This window comes from Aquarana catesbeiana, linkage group LG02 (assembly GCF_042186555.1).
Source record: "Aquarana catesbeiana isolate 2022-GZ linkage group LG02, ASM4218655v1, whole genome shotgun sequence".
In the NCBI taxonomy this organism is placed as follows: Eukaryota; Metazoa; Chordata; class Amphibia; order Anura; family Ranidae; genus Aquarana; species Aquarana catesbeiana.
This window is the reverse complement of record NC_133325.1, coordinates 693,446,636-693,468,342: the sequence shown is the minus strand read 5'-3', so window position 1 is coordinate 693,468,342 and position 21,707 is coordinate 693,446,636. Positions and strand designations below refer to the sequence as shown.

Below are 21,707 nucleotides of genomic sequence, written 5' to 3'. Positions count from 1 at the left end.
TATGTATGTAAGGTATGGACCTTAGATTGTAAGCTCCTTGATGACAGGGACTGATACCAATGTGCAATATGTTCATCGCTGCGTAAATTGCCACCACTATATAAATAACTATGATCAATGTATAGGTTGTTAATTTGGTTTATACTGGCACAGTTTTATTGTAATGAGGCAGAGCTGTAAAACTACAAAATGAGCAGCTTTTTAATACCTGATAGTCAGCCAAGTATTTACTCTTACACTGTGAAATGTATGCCTAGAAATGAGCCATATGACAGGGCTGGATTGCAGTGTGTAAGCCTCAATGAATTCCCCTGACTGATGAGCTTTACAAGTAAATGTGCTCCAGGCACTGGAGGTCATGCTGTCACTGAGCGCACGTCTCCTGCCCACTTGACAAACCACAGTATCAATATACAGCCTTCTCTTCCTCTCAGGCAGCTGTCTGTTACCCTACAGCTCACATCTTGCGTGCTTTCAGTGACTAACCACCAATTTAGCAGAGGGTGCTCTTTTGTAGACTAGCACATTCGCTTTCTGTCTAGAATGCACACAGACAACCAATGACTTTCCAGATCTTCTTTGTGTTTTTTTTTTTTTTTTTTTTAATGCCACTTATTGTATAGAGGCCTGCAAATACTGAATTGCAGAGATATTCAGAATATTCAAAATATTGGAAGGGAAATTAATGCTGTTCTTTTTCTTACCACAGTGTTAAACAGGCCCATACCACTAAACCCCGATATGTCTCTTCATGTATGCGGAATAAAGCGATTTCATTACAAGCATTTTTTTCCCCCTTACGGCTCTGTTAATACTTGTGAGACTTGCTGTATGACTTTGGACACATAAAGTCACATGACAAGTTGCAGCCCATTGTTTTCAATGGCACCTGTTCAGATCTATGCGACTTTGAAAAGTTTCCTACACTACTTTGATGCAACTTGAATGCCAGAGAGTGTAAAATCACATCAAGATTGCGCTGGAAATCATGCGACTTTGTAGTTGCACAAGTCTGAGCGGACCCTAAAGCATCTAAATCTAAACCTATGAACAAAAACTGAATGTGTTGCAACATTGATGTGTTGGCTTAAATTGTTTCTTTTTATCCACGTTGTTTTTTTTATTTTTTTTTTATTTTTCTCATTTGATGATCCTGCCAGGAATACACTTCCTGTTCTGTGGTGATAACTGTACTGCATCTGAGAGGAGCTATGTTTTCACCCTGGGGAAAAACGGAAGCTTCTGGTGCGGCATTACTACACCTTGGCTCTGCACTCCAGGGTAGTATCACATTTTGTTGGTGGCAATTTGTTATATTACCTTGGACTCCAGGATGGATGTGGTAGAGATGATTACCATCTAAATAAAGCCATACTTTTACAACGTATCCTACTTCTTTCCGTAACAGACAAATCCCAAATTTGAGAAATGGCTTTTGTTTGCTGTGGATCTTCAACATATCTTGTTTTATTTGTTCTAAAAGGTGGTTCAATTTTTAATCCTCTTGCTACTTGATGTAAAGCTGCTAAATACTAAGCACCTGGCACCTACAATTTTTATCTGATACCCAGTTGTGGTTACAGTGTGGCATTCAGTCAGTGACAGATTTCTATTTTATAAATGTTGTGTACTTGGATCCATTTTCACTTTTTTTTTTTTTTTTTCCCCCCCGAATGAGTCATACCTTAAGTTGATTCTATGGCCAGGCCTTGGATATCAAAGTAATTACATATTCGGAACCAGCCGTAAGTGACCTTTAAAAGAAGCCCTCACTGACCTCTCTAGCTGCAGGCACTGCGGAGCAATATACCCTTACATTTAAAAGCTGAAACACTGAAGTTGTTGAAGTCACCTCCTTAGCAGCAGCTCAGCTCACCCTGCTCTTCTCTTCCAGAGCACTTGCTCTGTGTTTACAGAGATTAAAAGAACCAAGGGGCTGCTAAGCCACTACTGGGAGAAGAAAACGTGGTTGACTAAAGGCCCATACGCATGATACAAAAATCGGAAGTAAAATTTCGTCTGCCGAACGATCTGCCAATTTTCGGATCGCTAGTATGGTGCTTTTTGACAGCCAATTTCGTTTTTTTGTCCAACAAAAGCCTGATGTGCAGACTATTACGTGAAGAAGGCCACGCATGCTCAGAAACTAAAGAATAAATACAAAACTATTCAACACATTTACGTCACTTCTGAAGTTGTATTTTGTCGTACGAGAATTTTCGTATGGTGAGTAACCTCTTTACTTTCCACATGAGACTAGTATGCAACAAATAATGGACGAACGGTCCTCTGAAAATCTGATCATGGGTACGAGGCTTAAGGTGCTGAGGGAGCTAAATGAATGACTTCAGTGCTTCTACTGTAAACTATGATGAATTGCTACATAGTGCCTGCAGCTACAGTGGTCATTGAGAGCTTGTTAAAAATATGTGAATGCTGGGATGAGACAATAGGACGGGTCTCCACGCTTTTTAAACAAAGGGCCAGTTTGTTATCCTTCAGACTTTAGAGGGGCCAGACTGTAGCCAATAGGCATATAAAATGTCATTGTGTCGGTAACAATGCCCCATTGTTGGTGTCAGTAAGATGAATGGTGCTCCATCATTGGGGTCAGTGAGAGGAATAGTGCCCCATTGTTGGTTTCAGGGGCAGGAATTAGTGCCCCAAGGGCCGGATAAAGGCAAGCAAAGGGCCACATCCGGCCCCTGGGCCGCAGTTTGGAGACCACTGCAATAGGATCAGCTGAGCTGCTGAGAGAACATATAGAGCAACTTCTTCTGCTTTGAACTAATTTGATTATTTGCTCCACAGTGCCTGCAACAACAAAGATTAGCGAGAGCTTCTTTTAAAGTGTTTACTAAACCCAGGACCCTATATTCACTATATCTGGTCTCCCCTAGTACACAGAACGCGGAAATGCAACTGTTTAAGTAAATATAAACTGCTAAATACCTTTTTTTCATCAGCCATATATAGCAGTCTTGTGACTTCTATCGGTGTCTGACCAAGCACTGCTTAAAGCTTGTAGGAGGAGTTTTCAATCTCCTCTGACTGTCCTATGAGGCTGCATAACTCCGGACCCTTTGTCTGGACAGTGCTGATTGGCCCTGATTGGCAACTCTAGCAATGCAGACCAAACTGAGCATGTGCTGAGTGTCCCCCAAGGCTCTGTACTATCAGGAGATGGATTGGGGACTGTGGAAGAAGGGGAGGATCAGAGAAGACAGATCAAACAGCCTTTTTAACCCATTGGGTTCCACAGTGAGCATAACAAGCATGCTTTACTGTATATACACACCGATTTTAGATTTTACTGTTGTGGGTTTAGTAACACTTTAAGTTCAAGAACATGCGAATGTCTGTGTTAATGTTCATAGTCTGGCCACAAATTCAGTTTCACAGCTCGCAGTCTCATTTCAGCCGTTTTAACACATCTAATAACAGTCAAGTTGTCAAGTGCAGTCCCACCGGTTTTCAATAAATGTAAAGAATTAATTCTGTCTCTGGATGACAAGACTGTATTAGCCATAATCAGAGAGATAATGACTTCCCTTTCATGGGCTCTCCATCCATCTACAGTACAATGATACTGTAATATATTGTTAATCTAACCTACTAGACTCTTGTCTGATTACATAAAATATTATGCTATCATGTAGATGTATTGGGTGCCCTGTTAAGGAAGCTGATTGTTTGCACATGATAGGTCTGTCCATGATTCTAAAGGGAGAATATTGACTTGATTAGTAGGCCATGCAATTTAGTTCTCACCTTGGAACCCGGCAATTTACTTGTTTAACCTTCTGGACAAAAACTGGCACACATAAACTAGATCAGCGTTTCACAACTGGGAGGCCGTGGCAAAAGGACAAAAAAAAAGGCCCAGTTTTATCGGAGACATTCTGCGTTAATTCCTGTATACAGATAGATGGGAGAGAGGACAGCACGCACCTCCTTCTGGTTCTCTCCTCCTCATTGCTACTAACTGTATTACTGTCTGCAAACCAAAACGCTGTGTGGGCCCCCCACCTGCATCCTACCAACGATTGGCATCATCTGTTGCTAAGGACACTGGTGTCCACACAGCTTTCTGGGTTGCCAACAGAAGTACAGATACCCTCCCTCCCTGCCTGTCAGCTCGGGAGTCTGTGTGTGAGGCTTCTCTTATGCCACATCCCCTCCCCCCTCCTGCCACTATTTCCTCCGACAGTAAACTTAGTGATTCCAATTCCTGCCAACCCCTCTGTAATAACAAAATGTACTGCACAGTGTGTGTGTTTTTAAATTTTGCAGCTAAATACGTTTTTTCACATCGCTGATGTGTGGTCACGTGACCGCCCAGCTGATGTCAGAGCGGAAACTCTGCCCCTCCCACTGTAGTCCTTAGATCGGGGAAGGAGAGCAGCGGGCGGTCACGTGACCGCACATCTGCAATTTGAAAAAAGGTATTTAGCTGCAGAATTTAAAAGAAACCACACACTGTGTAGTACATCTTGTTATTACAGAGGGGCTGGCAGGAAATGGAATCACTAACTTTACAAGCACTTTAACACAGGAGATTGGACTGTACAGGGTTTGATTATCGCCCACCGTTCTCCACCACACATTACTTCTGTCCCGGCAGCAGAAATTGTGGGTAGGGGACGTTAATCAAACGCTGTACATTCCCAGCAGCCAATAGCTGTGAGTGCGAATCAGTGTGATTTGGTGGGGGGTGTCAGCTCCCCTGTCTGAACACAATGGGGGGAAGATCGTCACACTAACCTTGGATGTGAAAAAACTTAGTGTGTAACCAGCATTACCCCTCTATACAGAATAGTGTAGGATCCTTAGTACTAGATGCACTACTGGCAGAATCAGACAGTGGTTGCAGCTGATTCCAACAATAACAGTAGTCCTGCCCATATATTACCAAATTTAAAACAAAATGACAATAAATATATGGGAGATGCCATTTCTTGTTTTGAAGGTGGAGGCTCCGGGGCTGTCGTCTTTGCACTTGCTTCACTGCTTTTCCCTCGCACACCTGTTCACCCCTATAGACCAGAGCAGTTTTTACAATGCTATGAACCTGTTTACTCTGCAATAACTTTTTCGTTATTTATGATAAAAAGGTATACATACATTGTGTTTTAAGGACATACAATACTTTCTTTTCTTGACCTTGTCTTGCATAATTTTTTTTTTTTTTTTTTTTTGCCATTGTTAGACAATAAAATGTAACAAGACTAAACAAAATTGACTTTCTCATTTCTTGACCAGTGTTAGTTTAACAATAGTGTTACTGTAGATGAAGTGTTATGATTCTGGTACAAAGCATTGCAAAGTAATTTACAAATTTAAAGTGTTTTTTTTTTTTTTCCCCCCTTTTTTTAAATTGTGTAAATATGTTAAAAAAAAATTAAGAGACATATGTTTTGGTTTTTTTTTGCCTATTCATACTTACCCTAGGTGGATGCAGCATCAGACCAATACTGCATCTATCCCCTGCCGCCTCTTCACTGAGAACCGAGCCCCACTGAACACCGCCGATGGCTCTGTTCTCTCACCTCCCCTAGCGGAGAGCTGCTGCCTGTCAGTCAGCATCTCTCCTCTCTGATCCTCCACGCTCATTGAAGCGCTGAGCTGTGGACGGGCAGGGAGAGGCTATCTCGGCGGCTCGCTGAGAGGCTGAGACTGCCATTAGTCCAGGCAGTTGGCGGATCCAGACTTCCTAAGTTGGGATGACATGCTGCCAGGACTGATTCCAGTGACATCAGCAGAGAGTGGACTTCAGACCGCTGAAAACGGCTCACAGAAGTGCAAAACGAGTTTCACTCCTGTGACAATAGAAGCTCAGGCTGGACTTTTCCTGTAATGGACTAATTAAACAAAAAAAAGTTTAGCTATTATTAGTTAAAAAAAAAAAACAATGAAAAAATCGCCGGGGGATAACCGTTGATTTGAAGGACAATAAGGAGTTTATAGTGACAAATTAGAGTAAAATAAGGACTGATAAGGGGTTAAACAGAGGAACATTTTATTACAAATCAACTTTTTTTACTTGTCAAGTTGCTGTAACTGACCTTATCTGCAGATTGACTTTCATTGTTTGATCTGCAGATGAATGGAACAGATACAAAAGTATCTTTCTATTTCCTGTCGGATCAGTGTCTGAGTTTTTTTTGACAGCTATGAAAGCTACTCTGTGTACACAACAACTCTGGCTTTGATTAATTAGAGCTGAGAGTTTCTGGGCAGTGGGAGGGTCCCAGCAGCAGGACAACAAGGACTGGACATTCTACACACATCCTGTGTACTATAATGACTGGGTTTTTTTTGTTTGTTTTTTTTTGGGTCTATGTAGCATGCCGTGTCTTAAAGCGGAGTTTCACCCAGAAATGGAACTTCCGCTGATTCGGTTCCTCCCTCCTCCGGTGGCACATTTGGCAGTTTTCAGGGGGGAGCAGATACCTGTCTAATCCGGGTATTTGCTCCTATTTCAGACGAAAAGACGGCGATCTATGCCATGTCCGGCTCCTCCTCCGTTCCCCCTACTGTCTTCTGGGAGACGCACAGGTCCCAGAAGACAGAAAGGACCAGTCAGAACGCGCAGCGCGACTCTCGCACATTCGCAGTAAGGTAACAGGATGTGAAGGCGCCCTGGACAGGTAAGTGTTATTATTTTAAAAGTTAGCAGCTGCAGTATTAAAATTTTTTTTTTTTTTTTGGCAGGCGGAACTCCGCTTTAACATGTTACATGTTATGCCCCCATTCGGGTGTAACATGTTACGAACTAACAGACCAGCCCCCCCCCCTGCATCCTTTGCGGCTTTCAGCTTGTAGTTTTCAATGAACTACCACAGTGCTGTGGTAGTTCATTTTCTCTTCCTGTCAGATTGTATCTGCTCGCCCATATGGGAAGTACGGGCAAGCAGATCTGCTGAAGACCTGCATGGTACCAGGGATCTACTGATCGCTGGTGCAATGCTTTACAGGCTCAAAATAAATAAATAAATAAATGCACATTTTTTTACCTGCAAAAAATGTGCATTTATTTATTTATTTATTTTTTCTAAAAAGTGAACTTATCCTTTAAATGAGTTAAGCTGGACATGCATTGAATGAGAGAAATCACTCGATTCCCCTGCACGGATGCATCTTTTCTACTGACTATTGTATTTTGACAGTTCGCGCCCGTTGCTGTGAGAATACCTAAACAATGACTGCTTCTCTTTGGATGCAGTCACTGTTGGGCCAACAATTCTCCACCCAACTACTTTGATTTTTTTTTAATCGCAGTCTCTCAAGCTAGATGGTGCCCGCAGGCTGATTCACAGTAATCAAAAGAAATTGAGTTTAAAAAAGTCAACAATGGTGGTTATTAAAACGATAGATGTATACATAAATCCAGTTTCTTTCCAAGAAGACTGCAATTCAATCAAAACTTCTTTAATGTTACAGCTTTCTAGACAACAGACTGCAAGGTTATATTTAGTGAAAAATGTCTTTTTTTTTACAGATATTTGTACTTTTACACTTTTGCTTGTAATTATTATAGTAACTTTTTTTATATAAAAGGGTGTTTCTTTCAGGGTTTCCTTATGAACTATTGTTGGGTTGTGATTTCAGTTCAATGATGATGTAATGCAGACAAAGAGGATTCCCCAAAGGGGAGATTTATACAGCTGGGCTACCCCTGATCTTGTATCTTTGTTTTTCGCTGATTATAGCAACTCCACTCCAGCGTGAGGACGGGGAACCTGGAAACCTGCTTGCGTCTGCTGTCTCTTGGGGCACAAGCCAATTTCTTCCACCCGGTAATCACTGCTCTCATATTGCTGTGTAATCTCACTGCATTTTTCTGATGTTCTGAGTTCTATTTACTTGTCTGACCTCTAGTATGCAGTTAGAGATACTGTTATTATTGCTCATTCTCTGTGACCTGCTTAGTTTCACATTAGACCATGTTTTACAATCCACACTATAGTTTAGCCACCCATTCATGGCCTGGTATTAAATTTGATGCCTTGTGCAACTGACTCATCTAACACTTCTGATAATTAGGCAGCATAGGTTATTTATACGGAAACAATAACATGCACACTTGTTAGGTGTGTTTATTATCACTTGCAGAGATTTTTCATTTTTGTGCATTAGAAGTGTGATACTCATTTTATTAAAGTGTATCTAAATGTAAATAAAAATGTAACGTATTACAGTTTAGCAGTACAAGCAGCTAGCAAGGAGATGAGCACATTGACAAATTACACTTTTCTTCTGTCTCCAGGTACTTACCCTAGATAAGCATCTTGCAGGGGACTCTTCAGCTAAAATGTTCCAGGCAAGCCAGCAAGTGCTTGGAGATGAGGAGAAATGTCATGTGTCAAATCTGCCATCTCCTTGCTAGCTGTGTTGTCAGATGGCCCTGGATGCAGGAGGGGTGCCCTGTTCAACCTCACAGTTCACCTAAAGCTAGCCATTGATGATTATTTTTTTTATTAGCCAGATAATGTATTCCTCCATTTCTACAAGTGAGGTGGATGGAGGAATCTCCCCCTCTGGGAGATTGTACTATGTGCTGTCAGAATACACTGATCAACAGAGGCAGCTGCTGATCTAGAAACCTTTTTCCAACTTTCCTGTTCAACAGAAGTTGATCTACCGGTCGACTTCTGTTGAACAAAGATGGCCACACGGATCAGATTTTGGCCGATCCTTGCTGAACCGACTAAATTTCGATCCATCTATGGCCAGCTTTAGACTGCACATAGAAAGGTGGTGCAAAGCGCTACATATACAGAATTAATTCATAGTCCCATCAGTCCACCATGTAATGGAGGTGAACAAAGACAAACATGTTTGAAGTCCAGTCCTATGGGACAACTGTGGCTGCTTCTATAGATTTAATAGAGAAATTAGTGTAGATATGTTATTTAAATGATTACCAATAAAGCAAAATATAACCTAAAAAAATCAGCTACTGAATTTAAAGACTGCTGGGTTTCAATATATTTTTCTTGGGTTTAGATACGCTTTAAATCTGTGCCAGTGCTCATGGAGAAAGGTCCCAGGCACTATGGCACTTTTGTCATTGTTAAGCATTTTTATTTATTTATCATTATTATTTAATTGACTGTAATAGGGATTTCTGTTTTCTAAGCTCTAAAAAATACTTCCTATAAATCTACCTGTTAACATTTTTTTGGCAGATTTACGGCCTCAACTCATTTGTATAATGTCTACAGAAAGTGTTTTCTACCCAGGAAGGTCCTATAATTAGTACGTTGACTTCATCAGACTGAGTTTTGCACCTATAGCAAGCTGTTTTATTTAGAATTGTTGTAAATGCAGGAACATTTTTAATGTAAAAATGTGTTCTCCGCATATGGCAAAAAGCTGTTGCCAATTATTTCAGCAGTGGATTGAGCCATATGTTTTATAAACATGTAAACATAAGACATTTTGTGAAAGAGTGAATATGATTTGAATTTGCCACTGGTAAGGGCTAGTGCAGGGTGTAGTACACTATAGCGGCCGATTTTGAATATTGTCATTCTCTAGTGCAAACACACTAGACTACTGATGGCTACTTTCCGACTGGTTTTTGCACATCATCACAAAGCTGGCTATTGGCATCAGCTGGCCAGATGTACCTGCGTGATCTGTCTCTAAGAACAGCTTGTACATGTCCTATAATTGTTTGGGCAATGTTTGACGGAGAAACAAAGGGTGCTGGTTTATGGTAAAAGGGGTGTAGTGTAGCGATTGTACAAGGTTTTATTTTTATTAATGTGACTGATACTTTAATCCCTTCAAAATGCTCATGTAGTACTGTTTTGTGGGTGCCATATAGCCCACACAAATGGATTGGTAGAGTGTCAACTAATGTGTATTAACTTTTCTTTATTGTACATCATAGGACACAGTGCACCATAGTAATCACTATGTGGGTATATAGGCACCTTCAGGTGATGGACACTGGTCTACCCAATACAGGAAGTTCACTCCCTATATAACCCCTCAGTTTTCTCGCCAGTGTCTAAGGTGTTGGTCATGAGTGAAGATGTGCTCAGAAGAGCTCCACTGGAGGGATCCTTGTGAATTTAAACAGCCTCCATAGACCAGATCCATCCAAAGTGCCACTGGGGCCAAGGTGGATGGTACCTGGGCCTCGTATACGAAGCACGAGGTTTTGCCTGTAACCCCTCTTTGCAGGGCTGGACCCGGGACCCAGGGCTTTTTGGTCATAGGGGGTCACATTTCACATTACCTAAAGTTTTTCCTGATGGGGTGCTAATACAGGTCCAAGGGAGTGGAACCGCGATAAAAAGAGACCCGGTCCTTGAAGGTTTGCTAACGCAACCCGCCGTGATGGGTGAAGTTTGGATCTGTTTGTTACAGCAGTATCCTGCAGCGAGGAAAAGCTAAGGGAAGAAGCCTAGGAAATGTAAAAGGTCCACCTATGGTTTTTTTTATTCCATAAGTAAAATGTTGTCATGTCTAAAGTCTCCACTAGAGGGAGTAAATGCACACCTTAGTACGTTGCTTCTCAGTCAGCTCAGAGTCCCAGCTAAACAGCACGTGTGTGGTCTTAGCAAGCCAGGGGGGATTCCTCATCCAGAACATGTTCAGTTTTTTCCCCCCTGGGGGAAGGGGGGTGCCGAATGCCATCCGCACGTGGACTATGGCTAGTTTTAAACAGAGGGGGGACGTGTTTAATTACTTAGGGGGCGGGGCTTAAAAGTGTGGCTCAGGGCGCGGCACTGCGTGCGGGACGTAAGTCCATGAGGAGCACACAGCGCAGGCGCTGGGGACAAGAGACAGAGACAGACGCTTCACAGCTAAACCAGCTGGAGTCTGACACACAGGACAGGAGCGCTGGGGGCACGTAAGGTTGATGCAGGCATTTCCAGTACAGGAAATAACATTTAACACACCAAAGCTGAACTTTATTAGCGGCATTGTCTTTTGCTAGACTATTTGCTCAGCCAGTTGTGCATTTACTTAGTGTCTCTGCTTTTTGTGCTCATCGCTATGGCTCCCAAAAAAGACACCACAAAGGTACCAAAAATCCCACCCCCAGGCGCTGGGAACTCCAGTCGTGCATCCACACTGTCATCCTCTCCTGAGATACCAGATATGGCAAACCGGGGCGAGTCATTGGAATCATTTGGTGGTGCAGCTGCTTCTCACATCTCAGCCCCTGTATATGTGACTGAAGATGCATTTTCCTCCGCCCTGCAGGGCCTAGAAGGAAGATTGGCGGCTTCAATCGCATCTTCTATCCAAAAGGATATGAAGCGTTTTAAATCTCTCACCTCAGACCCCTTATCAAGGGAACAGTGGGTAGAGGATGAGGTGTTACCCTCAGGCGATCAGGAGGAAAGGCAAATCAATTACTCCTCTACGGAGGAAACAACGGTAGATTAACCTTTTTCAGCTTCGCAATCTAAGAAATTGCTGGTACAATCTCTTACGGAGATGGTTCGTTCCTCTTTGAAGCTACCCCTAATGGAGTCAGCTGAAAGTTCTGTTTCTTCTTTAGGTTCCTTAAAACCTTCACAGCCTTTTCATGCATTTCCTGTACATGCATTACTAGAAAAACTTATTTATGCTGAATGGGATCACCTGGAAACATTTTCTCCCTCCAAAGAGATTCACAGCACTCTATCCCATGGAGGAGAAATTCATTCATGTACCAGCAGTTGACACTGTGATTTCCAGTGTGAACAATAGTCTAACTTGCCCAGTAGACAATGCACAAATGCTTAAAGATCCAACAGATAAAAGGTTGGAATTCCTGTTAAAATCCTCTTTTTCCTTGGCAGGGGCCGTTACTCAGCCTGCAGTCGCTGCAATAGCCACCTGTCAGTCCCTAAAGCAGGGGCAGATCCAGGGGGAGGGCAACGTGGCAATTGCTTCCCCCGAGAATGCAGGTGGTGAGAGCGGGCGGCTCTGCGGATGGCTCCACAGGTGACAGAGCAGGCGGCTTCCCGGGCGGCGCCGCGTGTTAGAGAGCGGGCGGCTTCCCGGGCGGCTCTGCAGGTTAGAGAGCAGGCGGCTCCACAGGCTGTCAGGCGGCTCGGTAGTAGGAGGGAGAGCAGGTAAACAGATGGGCAGCTCGTGGGTGAGCAGACGGCTGGCCAATGAGGGAGCCGTGGGCGGGGGAGCAGAGAGATGACATCTCTCACTGCCCAGCGCCCGCCCTGAATCCCTGCAGTACAGTTCCGCCCTCACTGTGCAGGCAGCTGCGGGAAGCAGAGAGATGACATCATCTCTCTGCTGCCTGACTGATAATCTGCTGCCTGACTCTGGGACACAGGAAAGTGACACAGCAAGTGACAATCCGCAACATGTGTTAGGCGACGTGGCAAGTGACAATCCGTAACCGCTGGCAGGTGACGTGGCAAGTGATGATCTGCATCTGGTGACAGGTGACGTGGCAAGTGACAATCCATGACGTGGCAAGTGACAATCCACAACGTGTGGCAGGTGACATGGCAAGTGACAATCCGCAACGTGTGGCAGGTGACTTGGCAAGTCACAATCTGCATCTGGTGACAGGCGACGTAGCAAGTGGCAATCCGCATCTGGTGACAGGTGACGTGGCAAGTGACAATCTGCATCTGGTGACAGGCGACGTGGCAAGTGACAATCCACATCTGGTGACAGGTGACGTGGCAAGTGACAATCTGCATCTGGTGGCAGGCGACGGTGGCAAGTGACACGCTCAGGGCTCCCACTGATTCTGCATTATGGTGAGTTGAACTATTTTATTTTTTATAACAATGTAATAATAGAAATAATGCGCTTCAATCATCCTGACACCATAACAACCATAGTGCCGGGTTGATTGAAGCGCCAACACCAGCCGTTTCCCCGACAAATTGCCCCCCAAAAAACATATTTTTGCTTTTTGCCCCTCCCGAGACTAGGTTCTGGATCTGCCCCTGCCCTAAAGGACCAGTTTAGACAGGCCCATAAAGAGGTCCTTGCACAACAGGCCTGCAATTTGGCCGAACTACCAAAGGCATTATGTTTTGCCATAGACGCCATGAAAGACTCTATTCACCAGGCGTCACGCTTTGCGGTTGTGCTAGTACACATGCATAGGACCCTGGGGTTAAAAAATTGGTCAGCCGAAGCACCTTGCAAAAGGCTTCTGACTAGTTTCCCTTTTCATGGGGATCGACTATTTGGGGATGACTTGGACAAATGCATCCAAATGATCTCTAGTGGGAAGAGTACTCTTTTGCTAGTCAAAAGAAAGTATAAAAGTCCTTAATTTAAGCGGACTCTTTCCCCTGCGCCAGGGGCATCCGCCTCTAGGCAGTGGCGACGGCCTCCACCGTCAGACTCTAGGGGAAAGCTTCTGGGTCAGGCCCAGGCACAAAAGAAGACCTGGGGCCGAAAATCTGCAAAGCAGAATTCTAAAGCCTCGTTATGAAGAGGCTCCCCCCCTCGCCAGGGGGGGAAGACTTCTGCAATACTCAGAAGTCTGGCAAGAGGAAATTCAGGACAGATGGGTCATCTCCACGGTGTCTCTAGGATACAAACTATAATTTCGGGAGTTTCCACGCCTCGTATTCTGAGGTCAAACGTTCCCAAAGATCCAGAGAAAAGGCAATCTCTGTTTTGGGCATTAGACCGATTACTGGCCCAGGGGGTGATCATATAAATCCCCACAGAAGAGCAAGGTTTGGGGTTTTATTCAAACCTCTTTATGGTACTAAAACTGAATGGGGATGTCAGACCCATTCTAGATCTAAAGAATCTAAATCAGTTCCTGAAGATCCGCTCCTTTTGCATGGAGTCGATCAGGTCAGTAGTTTCTATCCTACAAGAAGGAGAACTTCTGGCATATATTGACATCAGGGATGCATATCTGCATGTCCCTATATTTCCCGCTCACCAAAGGTTTCTGCGGTTCGAAGTAGAACAGCAGCATTTCCAGTTTCGGCTAGCTACAGCACCCCGGGTTTTCACTAAAGTGCTGGCCCCACCTCTAGCCAGGTTAAGGGCACAGGGCATAACAGTCTTGGCGTACCTAGACGATCTATTGCTAATAGACCAATCAGTGGCTCGCTTTGAGCAAATTGTATGCATTACAACCAGCTACCTGGAAAGCCTGAGTTGGATTCTCAACCTAGCGAAGTTTCCTTAAAACCACTAAGAAAGCTGGAGTATTTGGGCCTGATCATAGACACAGCCCAGAAAAAGATGTTCTTGCCTCAGGCAAAAATCAACTCCATAAGAGAGCTGGTACGAATGGTCAGGTCGAAAGGAGATCCCCCCCCCCATTCGCCTTTGCATGAGGTTGTTAGGAAAGATGGTGACTTCATTCGAAGCGGTTCCCTATGCCCAGTTCCATTCGAGACTGTTGCAAAACAGTATCCTGTCTGCTTGCAACAAAACAATTCAAGCTTTAGACCTGCCAATGCGGCTGTCTCCAAGGGTGTCCCAAAGCCTCAGTTGGTGGTTACTAACCCAGAATGTGCTGAAGGGAAAATCCTTCAGACCAGTTATCTGGAAAGTGGCAACGACGGATGCCAGTCTTTCAGTACTAAAGAAGACAACTGTCCAGGGACAGTGGTCAAGAACCGAAAAAGTCTTGCCCATCAACATCCTAGAGATTCGGGCAGTGCGCCTGGCTCTGAAGACCTGGACTTTCAGGTTACGGGATTGTCCTGTCAGGATCCAATCCGACAATGCCACAGCTGTGGCCCATATCGATCACCAAGGGGGCACCAAGAGTTTTGCAGCGCAGACAGAGGTGAACCATAGTCTAACTTTGGCAGAAAGGAATGTTCCGTGCCTATCGGCAGTCTTCATTCCGGGAATAGAGAATTGGCAGGCGGACTACCTGAGTCGCCAGCAGTTATTCCCGGGGGAATGGTCTCTTCATCCCGACATTTCGGGCTGTTTGCCAAAGATGGGGGACTCCGGACGTAGATCTTCTAGCATCCAGATTCAACATAAAGTTAGTCAACTTTGTGTCCAGGACAAGAGATCCACTTGCATGGGGAACAAATGCGTTGGTGACCCTGTGGGATCAGTTCTCACTGATTTATGCATTTCCCCCTATTCAGTTGCTGCCACGACTTCTTTGCAGGATCAAGCTGGAAAGAAATCCGGTAATTCTGCTAGCCCCAGCATGGCCCAGAAGGTCATGGTATGCAGAAATCGTAAAGATGGCAGTGGAGGATCCATGGTCCCTTCCACTACGGCCAGACCTACTCTCACAGGGGCCGATATTCCATCCTACCTTACGAACGCTAAATTTAACGGCTTGGCTATTGAAACCCACATTCTGAAGAAACGTGGGCTTTCCGGGTCAGTTATTTCTACCTTGATTAGTGTAAGAAAGCCAGCTTCCAGAACGAGTCTGGAGGGCTTCTGTTTCGTGGTGTAAATCCAAGGGTTGGCACCCTCGGAGATATATCAAAGGCAGAATTCTTGCCTTTCTACAATTAGGGGTAGAGATGAAGTTGGCTTTGAGTACTATTAAGGGCCAAGTCTCAGCTTTATCGGTCTTATTTCAAAGACTTGCTACACATTCTTTGGTCCGGGGTTTTATGCAAGGGCTAATGTAGATTAATCCGCCAGTTAGATCACCTTTGAACCCTTGGAACTTGAACTGTTTTGTCAGTGTTACAAAAACAGCCATTTGAACTGATACAACATATTCCCTTAGTCCTTCTGACAAGGAAGTTGGTTTTCTTGGTTGCTATATCCTCAGCAAAGAGGGTTTCGGAATTGGGTGCTCTTTCTTGTAAAGAGCCATACTTGATAATTCATGAGGACAGAGTGGTGTTGCGCCCTCGTCAAGATTTTTTGCCAAAAGTGGTCTCAGGTTTCCCCCTGAACCAAGATATTGTCCTGCCATCTTTTTTCCAAAACCATGTTTCAGGGAAGAGAAGTCACTACATTGTCTTGATGTGGTGAGCGCGGTCAAAGTCTATTTAAAGACGACTGCTCAGATCCGGAAGGCTGATGTCTTATTTGTACTGCCAGAGGATCCTAAGAAAGGACAGTCACCGTGGAAATCCACTGTAGCTAAGTGGATTCGGCAAGTTATCATTCAGACTTATTATTTAAGGGGTAAGATTCCCCCTTTTCAAATCAAAGCGCACTCTACCAGGGCGGTTAGTGCTTCTTGGGCAGTGCGTCACCAGACCTCCAGCCTCAGATCTGTAGGGCCGCAACATGGTCTTCAGTACATACATTCACCACATTTTATCAGGTGGATGTGAGGAGGCATGAGGATATCGCCTTCGGGTGCAGTGTGCTGCAGGCCGCAGTATAGGTCCTCAAGTCTGGGGGTACCCTCCGGGTTGTCTCTCCCTCCCCTCAAATAGCATTGCTTATGGGACGTCCCACATAGTAATTACTATGGTGCTCTGTGTCCCATGATGTACGATAAAGAAATAGGATTTTTATAACAGCTTACCTGTAAAATCCTTTTCTTGGAGTACATCATGGGACACAGAGGTCCTCTTTCTGGGGTTTAAGTATTTTGCTTTGCTACAAAAACTGAGGTACTCCTGGTAGGAGGAGGGGTTATATAGGGAGTGAACTTCCTGTATTGGGTATACTAGTGTCCATCACCTGAAGGTGCCTATATACCCACATAGTGGTTACTATGGTGCTTTGTGTCCCATGATGTACTCAAAGAAAAGGATTTTACGGGTAAGCTGTTACAAAAATCCTATTTTTTGTATTGTTAATGATTCCTTTCAAATGTATTTTCAGTGTTTCTGTAAGTGACTATGTTTGAAAGGTATTGGTGAGTCAATGTGTATGCACCGTCACATTGCTGCACACAGAACGGATGTAATCACCTGACTCACTCTCTGGATTCTTTAAGAATGTACTAACAGTTCCATCTTCAGTAACACTTTTTATATTTGCAGGAAAAAGGGACCACCCCTCTGCATGTTGCAGCTAAAGCTGGACAATTCTTACAGGCTGAGCTACTGGTAGTATATGGAGCTGATCCTGGGGCCCCAGATGTGAATGGTAGAACACCCATTGACTATGGCAGGTATGAAATGTTTTTTTTTTTTTTTTTTTTCCTTTTTGTTCCATTTTCTTTTAACCACTGGCTACTATGGCCTTAACCAGGGGTATCCAAACTTTCTAAAGAAAGGGCTAGTTTGCTGTTCTTCAGACTTTAGGGGGCCATACTGTGCCCAGTGGAAGTAAACAATGCTCAATCTTTGGTATTAGGGGGAGCTATAGTTGGTATCAGTGGGAGGAATAGTGCCCCATTTTTGTTGTCAGTGGAAGAAATTATGCCTCATTGTTGGTGTCAGTGGCAGGAATTATAGCCCATTGTTGGTGTCAGTGGCAGCAATTATGCCTCATTGTAGGTGTCAGTGGCAGGAATAGTGCCCCATTGTAGGTGTCGGTGGCCGGAATAGTGCCCCATTGTAGGCGTCGGTGGCCGGAATAGTGCCCCATTGTAGGCGTCGGTGGCCGGAATAGTGCCCCATTGTAGGCGTCGGTGGCCGGAATAGTGCCCCATTGTAGGCGTCGGTGGCCGGAATAGTGCCCCATTGTAGGCGTCGGTGGCCGGAATAGTGCCCCATTGTAGGCGTCGGTGGCCGGAATAGTGCCCCATTGTAGGCGTCGGTGGCCGGAATAGTGCCCCATTGTAGGCGTCGGTGGCCGGAATAGTGCCCCATTGTAGGCGTCGGTGGCCGGAATAGTGCCCCATTGTAGGCGTCGGTGGCCGGAATAGTGCCCCATTGTAGGCGTCGGTGGCCGGAATAGTGCCCCATTGTAGGCGTCGGTGGCCGGAATAGTGCCCCATTGTAGGCGTCGGTGGCCGGAATAGTGCCCCATTGTAGGCGTCGGTGGCCGGAATAGTGCCCCATTGTAGGCGTCGGTGGCCGGAATAGTGCCCCATTGTAGGCGTCGGTGGCCGGAATAGTGCCCCATTGTAGGCGTCGGTGGCCGGAATAGTGCCCCATTGTAGGCGTCGGTGGCCGGAATAGTGCCCCATTGTAGGCGTCGGTGGCCGGAATAGTGCCCCATTGTAGGCGTCGGTGGCCGGAATAGTGCCCCATTGTAGGCGTCGGTGGCCGGAATAGTGCCCCATTGTAGGCGTCGGTGGCCGGAATAGTGCCCCATTGTAGGCGTCGGTGGCCGGAATAGTGCCCCATTGTAGGCGTCGGTGGCCGGAATAGTGCCCCATTGTAGGCGTCGGTGGCCGGAATAGTGCCCCATTGTAGGCGTCGGTGGCCGGAATAGTGCCCCATTGTAGGCGTCGGTGGCCGGAATAGTGCCCCATTGTGTAGGTGTCGGTGGCAGGAATAGTGCCCCATTGTGTAGGTGTCGGTGGCAGGAATAGTGCCCCATTGTAGGTGTCGGTGGCAGGAATAGTGCCCCATTGTAGGTGTCAGTGGCAGGAATTGTGCCCCATTGGTGTCAATGGCAGGAATTGTGCCCCATTGGTGTCAATGGCAGGAATTGTGCCCCATTGTTGGTGTCAATGGCAGGAATTGTGCCCCATTGTTGGTGTCAGTGGCAGGAATTGTGCCCCATTGTTGGTGTCAGTGGTGGGAATAATGCCTCTAGGGCCAGATAAAGGCAAGCAAAGAGCTGCAGTTTAGGGACCACTGGCCTATACAAACAAGCATTCTGAGTTATGAAAAAAGTTAAAAATGCAAGTTTTGTTGCCTTCCATCATGATCTGCTTTGAGTGTCTGTACTCCTCTGTGTTTGCAACAGTTTTCTACAGTACTTCATGTGGAACTTCAGGCATCAGTTTTATGTTTTGAAAAGAATGGGCAATTTTTGTAACCCCTGTCAGTTTTTATTGCTGTCTGTGGAAAAGGGTCTGTAACATGTCTGTTACAGGGACACAGATGGCAAATTAAGACCCCCTTCACACTGAGGGCGTTTTTCAGCCGCTATATCCTTAAAAATAGCGCCTGCAATCCGCCCTCAAACAGCTGCTCCATTGTCTCCAATGTGAAAGCCCGAGGGCTTTCACCCTGGAGCGGTGTGCTGGCAGGGCTTCAGGAAAACTCCTGCCAGCAGCTTCTTTGGAGCGGTGAAGGAGCGTTGTAGGAGCGTTGTGTTTACCGCTCCTCCACCGCTGCTCCCCAATGAAATCAGTGGGGCGGTGCTGCGATACCACCGGCAAAACGCCGCTATTGCAGGCGGTTTTAACCCTTTCTCGGCCGCTAGCGGGGGGTAAACGCGCCCCGCTAGCGGCCGAAATGTGCCGCAAATTCGCCGTTTTACCGCCGACGCTATGGGCGGCTCGGTGTGAAAGCCGTCTAAAACTGATAGAACTTTTTACCCTTCTTCTCCTAGTAGTGGATTAAGATTGAAGCCAAGATGCATATTTGGGATAAGCCTTTGAGCCTTTGTTATAGGACCTTCCAAACCCACAGTAGACATTCACATCATTCCCTGGCCTTAAGGAGTTTACAGACCAAGATCCTTAATTCACATTCATACTTACTAGGGCCAATTTACCTATGAGTGTGTGAGGAAGTCCACGCAGGCACAGGGAGAATTTGAAAACTTCATGCAGGTAATGTCATGGTTGGGATTTGAAACGACAACCCTAGTGAGGGCAGGTAGAGGTGCTAAATATTAAAGCTCTGCGCTGATTACTCTGGGTTTAGCAACAGAAACACCACACTGATCATGAGGTCTTCTTACAATCTAACAAAGTAGATTTTCTGGCTTGCTTTCATAGCTTTAGAACACCTAATGTCAAGTGCGTGGCCACAAGTGTCTATATAACACACGGGTCCTCTCGTGTACTTTACCATATGTCTTTTTACAGCTTAATTTGCTCAGCATTCCAAGCACTGCAACAATAAAACATTTTTATAAACTGAAATATGCATTTAAAGCATTCTGTGGCTAAACTTAAAAGAAACAATGTCAGGCATAAAGCACTAGCACCCAGAGGTGCACATACCTCTGCAACAGCCTATGAAACCTGCTCTTATGGTCAAATCCCAGACCATTTTGATTAATAGAGCTCTGATACTTTTGTCAGTTTAAATTGTGCCTGCCCCTTGTACCGTTGCAGCTTACCTGCCCCTTGTATTGTCGCAGCTTGGCCGCCCCTTGTACCGTCGCAGCTTGGCCCCTTGTACCGTCGCAGCTTGGCCGCCCCTTGTACCGTCGCAGCTTGGCCGCCCCTTGTACCGTCGCAGCTTGGCCGCCCCTTGTACCGTCGCAGCTTGGCCGCCCCTTGTACCGTCGTAGCTTGGCCGCCCCTTGTACCGTCGCAGCTTGGCCGCCCCTTGTACCGTCGCAGCTTGGCCGCCCCTTGTACCGTCGCAGCTTGGCCGCCCCTTGTACCGTCGCAGCTTGGCCGCCCCTTGTACCGTCGCAGCTTGGCCGCCCCTTGTACCGTCGCAGCTTGGCCGCCCCTTGTACCGTCGCAGCTTGGCCGCCCCTTGTACCGTCGCAGCTTGGCCGCCCCTTGTACCGTCGCAGCTTGGCCGCCCCTTGTACTGTCGCAGCTTGGCCGCCCCTTGTACCGTCGCAGCTTGGCCGCCCCTTGTACCGCCTCAGCTTGGCCGCCCCTTGTACCGCCTCAGCTTGGCCGCCCCTTGTACCGCCTCAGCTTGGCCGCCCCTTGTACCGCCTCAGCTTGGCCGCCCCTTGTACCGCCTCAGCTTGGCCGTCCCTTGTACCAGCCTCAGCTTGGCCGCCCCTTGTACCGCCTCAGCTTGGCCGCCCCTTGTACCGCCTCAGCTTGCCCGCCCCCTGTACCGTCAACGCTTGCGTGCCCCTTGTACATTTATTTTGGCCAGTGCTTGCCAGCCTGTTGGTTAACGGCAATATGCATATGTGGAGGGGAGGCAGAATTGCAAACTTCCTGGAAGTGATTAAGCTTTGCCGGTCAAAGGGGACCAGGATTCAGCAGTAGCAGCAGAGTCTTGGCTGCTAGGTTTATGAGTGTAGTGGTATTCTATTTGGCTTCCTAGTCCAATGAAGAAATAGAAAATATATGTGAGATAAACATTAAATCTTGGTACATAATGCTTGTTGAGGTTATGTACAGTAATACATACTTCTGTCTAAAAACCAGAGTAAAGTGGCTGCATACTGCATGATATTCTGGGTCATTGCTGTGATTTGATGCCTATACATTTACATTTTACAGGCAGGCGGGACACCATGATTTGGCAGACAGATTGGTGGAGTGTCAATATGAGCTGACGGACAGACTAGCCTTCTACCTCTGTGGGAGAAAACCAGGTGAGCACACTGCACAGCTGGCTGAGGACGCTGGCAACAACATGGTCTTTTGCATGGTCTGCTATATTTTCTGCTATTACTATTAGAAAAATTTATTTCAAGTTAGTGGAAAGAAAATGTGCTCATAATTACTCAAAATACAATTTTCTTTTAATGCTAGAAAAAAAATATTGTAAAAATGTGGGCCTGTAGCAGCAAGAGAAGGTATTCTCAGGCAACATCTGTGGGTTCTAGAATACCATCTATTTGAATTTTACAGCTGGAGCTTTGTGTACCTCTGCCAAAATAGGGCATAGCATAGGGGGCCAGGCCACTTGAGGAGGCATCAATCTGTTGACATGTGATCCTATTGACAGTTAACAATAAAATGGCTTCCAGCTTCCTGTCAAGTTCACAAGTGCAATCCAGCCACATCTTCATTGATGGCGGTCCTGCAGTATTGTACGATTTCATTGGTGGCATAGTGTACTGTTTACTATGCAGGT

At 45.7% G+C, this 21,707-nt stretch overlaps 1 protein-coding gene across 3 annotated transcripts in view; it reads left to right on the top strand.

Annotated features, from left to right (window-relative positions):
• Window positions 1-21,707, top strand: part of GIT1 (GIT ArfGAP 1) — a 249,322-nt gene that overhangs the window by 140,010 nt on the left and 87,605 nt on the right. For all 3 annotated transcript variants that reach the window (XM_073616833.1, XM_073616835.1, XM_073616834.1), the window contains exons 5-7: window positions 7,713-7,799; window positions 16,896-17,026; window positions 21,128-21,222. In XM_073616833.1, the coding sequence (XP_073472934.1) occupies window positions 7,713-7,799; window positions 16,896-17,026; window positions 21,128-21,222 (313 nt within the window). The remainder of the gene's footprint in view (window positions 1-7,712; window positions 7,800-16,895; window positions 17,027-21,127; window positions 21,223-21,707) is intronic.